Source organism: Diprion similis, chromosome 5 (assembly GCF_021155765.1).
Source record: "Diprion similis isolate iyDipSimi1 chromosome 5, iyDipSimi1.1, whole genome shotgun sequence".
In the NCBI taxonomy this organism is placed as follows: Eukaryota; Metazoa; Arthropoda; class Insecta; order Hymenoptera; family Diprionidae; genus Diprion; species Diprion similis.
In genome coordinates this window covers 1634141-1646391 of record NC_060109.1, presented here as the reverse complement: position 1 = coordinate 1646391, position 12251 = coordinate 1634141, and the positions used below count along the sequence as shown (strand labels likewise).

Here is a 12251-nt window from a genome sequence, read left to right as displayed (position 1 = left end):
TTAAATTTTTTTTTTTTAATCAACAAAACTGATACAACTGAATCAGTGCCGAAGTCAAGTCTCAGGTTTCATGGAACTGAATAATTGACTCATTTCGAAACGTATATGTAGCGTACCAGACGTAGCTGGCATTGAAACGTTACGCTGCAACAACGTCTTCGACAGCATATCATGTTTTCAGTACAATAGTGTATTGCGCATTGACCTTGGCAAGTAGATGCCAAATATAACCCTCAAATATTCAGTTAGGTATATCAGTGTACGGTAAAAGTAATCAATAAGTTTATAATTGTGAGTGGACGAAAGATGGAAAATGATTTTTGGAAGAAAAGGTTAACAAAATACACATTGAGAAATAGACGGTAGATAACAATTCGAAGAGATTGTTAGAAAAATATGGTGTTCTGAATTAATAAAACGTGCATGTTAGTTAGTCGGTCTGAAAATGAAAACAATCAAGTCTCTGTAAACAAACTTCATGCCATTCTACTCACCTCAACCTCTCTCGCTGATAAGCCGCCAAATTTCTCCAACCCTGGCTCTTTTTCTTACTTTTCCGTAACACTTTCCTTATCTTAGTCATAGTGAATGACTAACGAACACTTATCACGGAGTTTCAGATACTTTACTAATATTTATTCGCGAAAGACACACTGAATAACGCTCACGGCTCGCGGTTTAAATTACGGCTCTGCACGTGTTCGATGCTGACTTCACGCTACGGCCGTTAGTTCGTACGACGGACGGCCTGAGCCAAAGATGGCGCCAGCAGGCGGTCGCTTTTCGCCGCGAAAATTCGCTGTTTCGTGCTTCAGCTCGTGCAAGTTTTCTCGCAACTCTTAAGTTCGATTTTATTGCTCTCAGTCCTGAATTAAAGGTAAAGGATAGATCTGCGTCGTGTATTTCGTAGAATTTTGAAAAAAAAATTCGTTCTTGTTTTATTACGACGGGAACTTTGCTCACTTTCAGTGTCGTTTTTTACAACTCTGAAAAAGAATTTTGAAATTCGGAAAAATACACGACACAGATTGCTCCTTTGCCTTCGAAATGCTTCTAATATAAATTCAATATCTCTGTAAATGATGGAGAAAACTTGCATCGCGTGAACCACTGCAAGCACCAGATGCGCCGGGAGCATAGACAACGTTCTAAAAAAATATTTCATATCAAGATTGCAATCGCACAAGCAAAAATAAAATGCTTAATATTTTTAAGAAACACATCTTTAATTTGAAACATTACCAGTTTTCCATATTAATTTTGATTCCTATAAACTTTGATTCATCGATCAATGTGATTCTCTTTATTCAAATACAGTAAAACGATAAGTTAAAAATTTTTAATTATGATATTTATTTACATTTTCATTTGTCACTTCGTCGAGACAGTTAGGAATTATATTTGAACCTGCGTTAGTAACGAGTTTTTCAACGCACGTAACTTAAACGAATAACAAATAAATCGTTGATGAATAAATTCCACAAAATACTTCATTACATATTTGAAAATTTAACCGAATATTACTTGAACATATATTTCGTAGAGGAACCAATTCGTACATGCTATCAGGATCTGTGTTATAGTTTACTACTTATTTATGGATACCGTAGTGACTATACATAGATGTGATCAGAATTTGACAAAAAAACAGTCACGATATTAATAAGTTATGAAAGTGCAGGACTCAGAGCTGTGCAGAGTGATAGCTAATGACATTTGAGTTACAATATTTTGAGTCTAAAACGCGAGTAACTTATTAACTATACACTCAAAGTTCTGTACAAAAAAAAATTGCTGATCTGCTTCTTCTACATTCATAGCACAACTTCTTCGGCTTCCATTTCTTCGGAATCGGAATCCTCCATTTTTTCATCCTCTCCGACGGACTCCTCAAGCTTCTTGCGTTCCTTAAGACCCGCCGCTGGCGAACGTATTAGATTCAAATCACGTTGAACCTCCTTAACGTCTCTGTCTTGTTCAAGTTCACGTCCCTTACGAAGTCTCTGCATTATGTGCGCGTTCTGTCTCTTTTGTCTTATCAACTCGATTTTCTTCATTGCATCGACAGACTTTGTCCATAACTCTCTGTCGTACTTAAGTGGCACGTTTCTTCTCTTTTCAAACTCGAACGCCGGATCAACTGACAATTCTTTGCCGACTGTCTTTCGGTAGGCTTTAGTCCACTTCACCTTCCTTGGGTTCTTCTTCTTTTTGAATGCTGCGTGGCATTTTGATCGACAGAATTTAAATATCTGAAACAATATAACGAAGCGATAATTTCGGGAAGTTTTTTTCACTTAATAGTTGTTACGCTACTTGCAAATGTGAAAATCTTCAAAAAGTTCTCATAGAAATTATCTGGGATTTAAAGTTTATCGTTAGACGATTATCCGTTATTAGTTATCCAAGGAAAATGTTGAATCTATACCCAAGAGATGGAGAAACATAACCTAAACTTTCTGTCAGGCTGGACACGTGCTCACGAATCTCAATATTATCGCATTTTAAATTTCACAAAGAATATTCGAGGAAAATAACCGAAACGGATTTCGGAAAAGCTCTCACCTTAGAGTCGTTTCTAACGAATTGTATACCATGTCCCGGATAAATACGGGACGAACAGAAATAACAGTTCTCAATACGCATCTTGTTGCGTTCCTACCAAACGCGAAAGACCGAAACAAATCAAGTCTGGTATCACGTATGCTAACAATGAGTAAAAAAATTCAGTGCTGCCAACAAACGGGCTAAACATTTAGGGTAAATGACTTAGACCATCGATGAAGCACTGCCTACTTTATCTACCGAAACTCGGTAGGTAATCGTGCTGTACCTTTATTCAATTTTTTCCAACTTTTCCCGTCAGATATGAATTGCAAGTCATTTCTAAAGTCTAAATTTACTCGGTACTATATTTTTCTTCAGAAATTCCGGAGAATTTATGTGTCAATCAACACACACAAAATCCAAGCATTAATAGCTTACTTACCGACTGAAATTACCTACTCACCAGCCTACCTACTAAGTAAGCGGTCTTTTCGTGTTCGACGAAGCGGTACGTTTGAATGCCAAGATTCACAAAGCTAGAAGCGTTGACCGTTGACTGAACGCAAAAAGTAGACATTTTGTTCGATTAAAGAAATATCGACGCATTTTTGGCAAAAAATAGATAAAGGAGCGGCTATTTTTAAATGACTATAGATTGTCAAAAAAATGGACATAAAGTCTACATGCTGTATACTTGTAGAAATGCCAAGTATAAGGCGATTCGACTAGACAATCAGTTCTCACCTTAATAGTTACCACTGCAAAGTCAAGTGAAAAGTTTTTGACGTTTCTCAGAGATGAATAATGGTTTGTGTGAACGCATTCATGTGTCAAATGATTATCTACTTGGCGCCAACTGACTATCAGTCTACATAATTAATCTACTTGCAAATTATTGTTGTTTTTTTATCTTGACTGCTCACAGTCAACTGAAAACCTAATAATAGTTGACGTCAGGTGTTGCCTTTACCATGACATTTCAAAGGACATTCGTGCACTTTTGGTCACTGTAAAGTCAACAATAGGCTCAGAATATGCCTATTGCCAGTTGACTTGAAATAGTTGATTGAGAATTTCTGTCGATATTAAGTCAATTAATAGCAAAAAATATGCTATCTGGGGTACGGACGCCGTATACCTTTCAAACATGAAAATTCATTTGAGACAAATTCAGCAATGCTGTTCTAACTCCATGAGGTCGACAAAAATAATTTTATGTACATACATGCACAATAAACATACACCTGGTTTACTGTCAACAGGGTGAGAAACCTTTTCGTCAATCGAAGGGTGAAGATATATGCTAACGTTTTTCCTGTATGTACCTTATGTAATATATGTACATATATATATATTTATTAAATAACTCGTACCGTTGAATGAAGATATACATATATATGACATATAAAAAATGGTTTCTTATCTTACGTTAGATTTTCGTGGTTTTTTAAACAGACAGTTATTTTGCAACGAAAAACCCAGACCTTTCTATAAATATACACAAAAATGTGACTTGTAAATATATTTTGGAAATTAGACAACACTCGATTGTTACTAATGCTTAAGCCCATGCTGTGAAAAAATCTTGACAGGAACATTCTTGAAACGATTGGAACAAAAAATGAAGTAATTCAAAATTCTTCCAATTCATTTGCAGCTCAAGGTTGATTTCGCAGAAAATTTTTTTCAAATAAATTGAGCATCTCACTGATGCTACTGTCGCCTATGAACAATTCTATACATTCAGGTAAATATAATCAATACACGTTCATGAATTTCATCTAAATTTATTTTTCCTCTGTATAATTTCGGCGTACATATTTCTTGTACGGGATTTTCTCAACTTTTCAATTTCACGATGAAGAGGGTATGTCACCAACGTTTTCCACGCGATAGTTGTTGGTTATGAAGAACTTCTTTTACCGGCCCGCTTGTTGCTTGGCTGATGATAATACACGAGGCTGTTAACATCCCCAAACCCGTCAAGACCCAGCAAATAACGGCGAGGCTATCAGCCTATACATCCTCAGTCAACGCAAGAAGTATTGATTTCTTTTACATACATACCAACGCATGTGCTAACTTAATAAAGCATATACATACCAATTACGCAGCCGTATCATTAAGACAAAACGAAAAGAAACTTGATAACATTGTGAAGAGAGGCACGGAGCTGTTGATTCGAGTTGAAAATTTTCCGATAATTACGTAAATAACAATGTGGAATATTTTTATATTCCCCTTGGTTTGTTTAACGCTGTCTATACTTTACAGTTATTATAGTGGTGAGCCAACTAACATAGTTGAAAATCCAGCGAACAATTACGACTACATAATCGGTAACTATGAAATTTCTATCGCAACATTTATTTGGTGGACAAAAAATAAACCGTTTTTAAACCAGTCGGGGCTGGAACGGCAGGCTGTGTTATTGCATCAAAACTATCCAAATCAGGGAATGCATCGGTTCTTCTCATTGAAGCTGGTGGATACTTCAAATGGTTTTCATCCGTTCCCTTGGCAGCTCCACTGCTACAAGGAACCGACGCGAATTGGGCTTACCAAACAGAGCCTCAAGCGTTTTCGTCAAGAGGCCTTCGCGAGCGAGTAAGTATAGGGGGGTCTGGGGCACGACAGACCCCCAAATCGCTAATTATTTTTTGTGGCTTTTCGGCATACATTTCGGGTACATACCGGTTTGATACGTGTCGAACAAATTCATCACTATTTTTCAATATTAAAAAAGAAAATTTCCGAGTCACGATGGACCCCCTCCAAAAATTTTACAAAATATTTTTTAATTCTACTGGTATTGTGAACTAACTGTTTTTTTTTTTTTCAACATTTTTTGGGGGGCCGTCGTGCCCCTGTCTGCACAGATATTAATCACCACTTATATACCGAACTATTATGAAATATGTAGTTTATACTGAAGTCGTCCGGTGGAATGAATCACAGCTGATAATTGACTTATTTTTAATATTTAAACAGAAGCAATTTTTACCCAGAGGCAAAGGGTTGGGAGGTAGTGGCCACATGAACTACCTGCTTCACTCGTTTGGAATACCTGAAGACTATGTCAATTGGCCAGTTGGATGGTCCTACGCTGATCTCTTGCCGTATTTTAAACGTGTCGAGAATACGATGGCGGTTTCTACAGTCTCAGTAAAAGGAAAATTAGCTCAAGCTTTTCTTGACTCAGGAATCGAAATTTCCCGAGAAAATACTGATCTTCTCTTAGCGAGACACACCCTGAAAAACGGTGCTAGATGGAGCAGTTATAACGCTTACTTGAACCAAGCCTGGAATCGAAAGAACTTGCATATATTGATGAATACAGTCGTCACTAAGGTAAGTCTTGATTACCTTAAGACAGGTTTTAATTGGTGATAATTACCACGTGAATAGTTTACTTACCAAATAAACAATATCAACTGCATACATACGGAGAGAATAAATCTGTTTCTCGTTTAGATAATTTTCGACAAACTTACGGCACGAGCTATTCAGATTCAACATCGAAACGGTAGGATGGATCAACTAAAGGCCAACAGAGAAATAATTGTGTGCGGAGGTGCTATCAACACTCCACAATTACTATTGCTATCCGGCATTGGACCGGCCAATGAACTTAAAAAACATGGCGTAAGTACAAGCTGCGTGACCTACATGAATTTATTGGCAAGATATTCATCTCGCGTGATTGATTATTGCCGTTTGTTATTTTTGGCGATGATATTCGATGGCCAAACGTCGAGATTAAATCGGCAATCCTATTAAAGCCAGATTCGACTGCAATGAACCGATTTTCACCAGGAAACCGATGCTTGTCAATATCGGCTTCGATCCACTTCCAGATCCCTGTTGTGAGTCACCTCGAAAAAGTTGGAGAGAACCTGTTTGATCACCTGAATGTCCCAATTTACATTGGTCTCAAAACACCTGTAAGCGTCACTTTGAACAAGTTGATGTCACTGAGTGAAATCTTCAAGTACTACGCTTTTGGCAGTGGTAAATGCCTGAATGAAACCAACATTCACGCAAGTCGAATGCCTAATGCATTTTTATAATGTGAGAGTTGAAATTCCTGCCCAGTACAAATTCGTTTAACCTTTTTTATCTTTGACATCGGAATTCTGTGATCGTTCCTCAACGCAAAGCGTATCCCTGTTCAAGAGGAGCCAAATACTCCTGTTTCGGGATTTCTAAACTATTCATTTAAAAACTTGTCGTAGGCCACAAAAACATAACTCAATAATCCCCTCCACCCTCTTTGCCATGTAAATTACGATCTGATAAGGGCCCCCACTCCGGTCGAAACGTTGAGACGTGTCCTTATCATTCCTTCATATTTAAGTTTCACATTGTTCGTCACCATTGAGGTCAAGAATACTTCCACAATATTTGCAGAGTTATGGATAAGAGCACAGAACAATTTTTCTTCACATATTCATTCAAAATAGTGTCTAATAATTGCCACTAGTGATAAAATTCCCTGATCATACGCACTCAAGAACCACTTTCGTACTTTTATGAATTTCTTTTGGGATCTTGGTAGTGACCCCTCGTGCCCAAATTAATTTACATAAGAGGTCTTTTGGTAATGAGTACGCATCGTTTTTTCATAAGGATCCCTGAATCGACTCTTGAGATAACAAATCAAATGAATAAAGCGTGATTCTATTACCTCCCAGAGAAGGTGGAGGGCGTTATTGAGTTATAAGCCGCTGGGCACATGTTTTTATGACCTAAGAAACATTTACGAACTGATAGTTTGAAAATCCTGAAATAAGGGCATTTGGCCCCCCTTAGCCAGGGATACATAAGACTCCTTTGAAAACATTTTTACGGGTATCACTTCTGATGCCAAAGATGACAATTACGTTTTATCATTTTTCGATCAATTTCAGGACTTTTAGCATCAACCGCAATTTTGGGGACAGGAATAACAGGCCAAAGTGGAATTGTTCTTTTTGGTATGGGATCAGCAGACGAGAGTTTGCTTAAAGACATCGCCAACTTTCATACTATGGTAAAAACGAGGATTGATTCCGGATGAATGTTTGCTTTTTATGTGACACTTGAACCTACACCAGATCGTGATATCATTTTCTGGAATTCAGACTTTCAGGGCGCTTTTCCCTTCGTATAATAATTCCAAACAGGAAGGTTTCATCTACTTGGCCAATTGCTTGCAACCGAAGAGTCGTGGAAGGATCACTTTAGGGTCAACTCATTTCTCAGATCCGCCAATAATCGATCCGAGATATCTTCAGAACGATTACGACATCGCGTGTACCCACAAAGGTACAACAATTCTTCATCTGCTCATCTTCAGTTGGCGCCACTGGCTGGAAACAGCAATTTTTAATGTCGTGAGTAATTTCTCGCAGCGATCAATCTGGCCCTGGACACCCTGAAAACACGCAAATTCATGGAGTTGGGTGTGACACCTCACATTCCTGATCTGGATGAGTGCAACCATTTAAAACCAGATTACTCCAACGTGGAATTTACGGAGTGTTTGACGAGAACCGTAGGTCTAACCAGTCATCACTTTGGCGGGACTTGTCGGATGGGCAATAAACACGACAAAGGTGCAGTGGTGGACGAATATCTCAGGTAGGTCAGTTCTAAATTGGAGTCTTCGTTACTTCGGTCGTTGAAATGTCAAGAATTCATTTTCACTGCACTAAGAAACGTGCGAAAACTTTTCCAAAGTACGTACTTGAATTGGGAATCTATTTATCAGTAGACCATGCAGTGTTAATTGTATTTAAGCTTTTATTTCTGGCTATGATGTCATTTTGAATCTTTTTTAGGGTGATAGGAGTCAACGGGGTGAGAATCGTAGATGCCAGTATTCTGCCATCCCCTGTTTCCGGTATGCCAAACTCAGTGATTATTGCGATGGCCGAACGAGCCGCTGACATCATCATGGAAGTAAAATAAGAACTGAACTTGCTTTTACTCGGTGGTGTAAAACAAACTTACGTTGCAAATTGTATTTGTTTATTATTTCATTTTATCATTATTCATGATTAGTTCTAATGTTTTATCGTGAAAATTATCTTCGTCTTTGTAAATACTGACATTTTTTTTATCATTGATCGTGTGCAATACTTTCGAAATGGTTTCCCAAACTTTTTCCTGAACGCGATGATTTTCGATTATAGCAACAGAAGCTTAATCGATCTTTTTCCACATCACAATATTCCAAGGCCGCATTTCAGATGCAGCCAAATAGTCTTGATTAATTGTTTTAGAATAAGCTTCATTGCACGCAAATTTAGTAATAATATATGATTTGTTCGTAATTTTAAGAAGATTGCGAATAATTTTACTCATCCAAAATAGTGGATTTGCTGTAGTAGAGACAACTATAGCTGGCGCAGCATTAGCTGTGCACTGTTTTCCCCTGCCAAAGTCATAACCTAACACTTCCAGTTATGTTCTTCGTATAAGGTTTCACTCTGGATTTTGATGTATTATATTGACAACGGCTTCTTTTCAACTTCCCGTTTCTCTGTTCGTACGGAGTAAAAAGGAAGTTGTTGTAATCACCCCGAAAATGAAAAGTTGACTTTTCAATAGATCTCAAAATTTCAAGGTCATGGAAAATCACCTCCGATCATTTTCGCAAATCAAGACTGATTAGATTTTGGCTTTGATCGGTCAAGTACTTTTTAAAATTATAAAATTCCAAAAATCAAATAAAAATGATTATGTTTTAAAAACGGATGAACGGGTTTGAATAAGTATTAGTGTCGTAAGGTTTTTTGGGTCGCTAATCATGGATCTGAGGTCAGATTGCAAATTTGAAAATAGCGATTCAATATCGATGACAAAAAGCTAAAAATATTCCGATTTCGGAAGAAATTGGTACAAGCAGATTTTTGGGTCATCGATAACGAATCCAAAGTCAGACTTCCAAGATTTGTAATAGTGAGTCCATTATAGTGGTTCAAAATAAAAAAAAAACGTCGTATTTTCATGCAATATTGTCTGGTAGCAGTAACATGGAAAGGAATTCCATCGGACATAATATAACTTTTTTTTACCGCTACTGCGCGTGCATTATTTATACATGCATGAACTCTCTCAAAGCTTCACACAAACTATGGCAAAGTACCAATAATCGAAAATCCCAGGAAGTGGACAGGTATTAAAAAAGTTCATTAAATTTTATTTATACAAAATACTATTCTAATATAAGATACAAATTTTACAAAAAGTAATAACAAAAATATCTGACAATATATATAATCATAAATTTTCTAAACTTATGGTCTATGGTTGTTCAGTAGAATCGAAACTATTCCGAGCAGCCAGTCGCTGATTAAGTCGCTTCTGTGAAAAAAAAATTTTGTCAACTTTAACCATTCCGAGCGTCAACGAGTGACGTACTGTAAGAATTCCTACCGGTAAACCTGTTGATTATGAATATTAGAAAGAAGCCAAATGCGAAGGACAGAAATAGCCAAATTCTCGCAGCCCGAATTGGAGTGTTCTGCCATTTGGCTCTTTCTCCGGGCAAAACTTCACTGACAGTCACATAAAGAAGTGATCCACCAGCTATGCCGTAAAGCACGGGTATCAGGATCTCTGTGACCCAATTTTGGCTTATCTGAAATATGGGAAACAAATCGAGGAGCGTTAATTTATAAATCATGGAGAGCCGATCATATAAGTGGTCTGAATCTGAAAATATCACTCTTTCGACACTCACTTGCGTAATTGCCATCCCGCCACCAATCCCAGCTACTGACCCACCTGCGAATGCAATGATACCGATTACGTGCGAAAAATATCTACCGGCAGACAATTGAATGCCAAGACAGAAGGCGACCACAAGTTTGTGCGAAGCTACTGCTGCCACAAGGAGCCCCACCTGAAAATGTGATTCCCTCAGATTGTTAAAGTGTTAACTTAATACAGGTAGATAAGTATCTTAGGGGGTCCGTTGTACTGCCCTTAAGTAAGGACCGAATTTTAGGAACCATCAATGAATGCTAACCTCAGAAACAGATCTTTGCAGTCCAATGGCAAGTCCCTCAAAAATCGCGTGCAGAGTCAACGCCATCACGAGTCCCAATGGAATCGCGTTGGAATTGGAATCGAGTTCGGTTCGTGCTTTATGGGATAGTAAAGGCTCGACTTCATTGGACCGAGGTCGTGAAGCACTGGCTGCCGAAGAGTGGGCCTCAGATTCATTTCCATCTTGGGAATATCTGACATTCGGAGAACTTTCGATACTGATCTTCAGATTTCGCTCGTTCGGCTGATCTGGAACTCCGTCTTCGGTATAACCCTGATAAGAAACTTGAGAATCAAGGTTGTGCCCGAGATACTCATCGGGGAAATTTCTTACGCTGGTGTGCAAACAGTTATTATATCCACCATTGGTCTTGCAATTTTCATTACATGGAAGTCCTGATCTGAAAATAGAATGATCACAGTTTAGATGAAGTCGTCTAGACATATTTATCATACATCAGTTTAAATTTCATTACAATATCCATTAGAAGATGTCACGCTAATGTTACTAATTAAAGTAAACTTAACAACAATGTCCAGCCTCATGAAATACACTTCCAGAGAGATTCAGAGTTCTTTCCAGACAATTAAGCATAAGACTCACGTGGGTTCGATTCTGCGACTTGTTGCAGGTCGATTGGAGTGCGGCAAGTCAACGGCTTGACCCCATATGAAGTAAAATATTCCATCGACCAAGAAGAGTAAGGAATATCCACTGAAATATACTAGGGCACCGTAGGTAGGCAGAGATTTCATGGTCTGTGGAAGCATGTGCAACCCGGAAGTTCCGAGTAAAACTCCTGCGCCGAAACAAAGTGATATAGAAAACAACAGCCTTTGTTCTCCAAAACGCCTTCTAAACCACTTGGCGACGTATAATCCGATCAAAAAACTAAACCCGCCTATCACCACCATCCCGGCCAGCTTCGCCTGCCAATCGTTGAAGCCCATCGTTTCGATATAGGCTTACGATTTGCGTTGAAAGTCGGAATTTCTTCATTCAGAACTTCACACTCACAATCAACGATTAAAACTGTGCAGCCTGCCGCGGTGAATGTCGCTGCACGACTGCCATGAACTTGACCGAACGATGCCTCTTTGTACTGTATTTCCAACTCCTATAACAGTCAACGATCTACAGTGAGTCTTTGATGTGTCTGCATTGAAAATAAAATGATTAATTCTGCTCGCATTTGCAGTGATAAAATGGAGTTACTGGCTGACCTCTGAACCGGACTGCAAAGACCTTCACGGGGAACCAAGGACAAATTATTTTTTGTCTACGTAGATCTTACATGTTAGATCTAAATTTTGAAATAAATCTATGTGCATCTTATAATTAGATTTCCCTAAATGTAATCGGATCGTAAAAATCGTTCATACACATGTTATTAGATGCAGCCAAATTATGTCTAAATTTTGTTAAGAACGAGAGTATAAAAAAACATGCGTCTGAGTCCAAAAATTTAAGAATCCACATCGCAGGAACAAGGAAGGTCACAGTGAGCACCGGGTCGGCATCCGGTTGATTTATTTTTATTCAACCCGTTATGAGCACTAAAATGAAGGCTATTTTTTGGCGTTACATATTTCTTGTACGAGTTTTTCTCAACTTTTCAATTTTACCATGACGATGGTATGTCACCAACGTTTTGCACACGATAGTT

At 38.1% G+C, this 12251-nt stretch overlaps 3 protein-coding genes across 3 annotated transcripts; 1 reads left to right on the top strand and 2 right to left on the bottom strand.

Annotated features, from left to right (window-relative positions):
- Positions 1-1670: 1670 nt before the first annotated feature.
- LOC124406285 (probable ribosome biogenesis protein RLP24) lies at positions 1671-2725 on the bottom strand. The gene is made up of 2 exons (XM_046881649.1): positions 2566-2725; positions 1671-2252 (listed from the first exon to the last, which is right to left on the bottom strand). The coding sequence occupies exons 1-2, from the start codon at positions 2644-2646 to the stop codon at positions 1815-1817; spliced, it is 519 nt and encodes a 172-aa protein (XP_046737605.1). The 5' UTR covers positions 2647-2725; the 3' UTR covers positions 1671-1814.
- A 1940-nt stretch (positions 2726-4665) lies between these two features.
- LOC124406284 (neither inactivation nor afterpotential protein G-like) lies at positions 4666-8535 on the top strand. The gene is made up of 9 exons (XM_046881648.1): positions 4666-4886; positions 4952-5154; positions 5539-5898; positions 6022-6192; positions 6405-6558; positions 7458-7579; positions 7671-7854; positions 7941-8169; positions 8370-8535. Exons 1-9 carry the CDS (start codon positions 4766-4768, stop codon positions 8497-8499), a joined length of 1674 nt encoding a protein of 557 aa, XP_046737604.1. The 5' UTR covers positions 4666-4765; the 3' UTR covers positions 8500-8535.
- A 1298-nt stretch (positions 8536-9833) lies between these two features.
- On the bottom strand, positions 9834-11639 carry LOC124406270 (protein zntC-like). The gene is made up of 5 exons (XM_046881624.1): positions 11189-11639; positions 10565-10985; positions 10277-10438; positions 9970-10174; positions 9834-9897 (listed from the first exon to the last, which is right to left on the bottom strand). Exons 1-5 carry the CDS (start codon positions 11533-11535, stop codon positions 9887-9889), a joined length of 1146 nt encoding a protein of 381 aa, XP_046737580.1. The 5' UTR covers positions 11536-11639; the 3' UTR covers positions 9834-9886.
- Between the last annotated feature and the right edge of the window lie 612 nt (positions 11640-12251).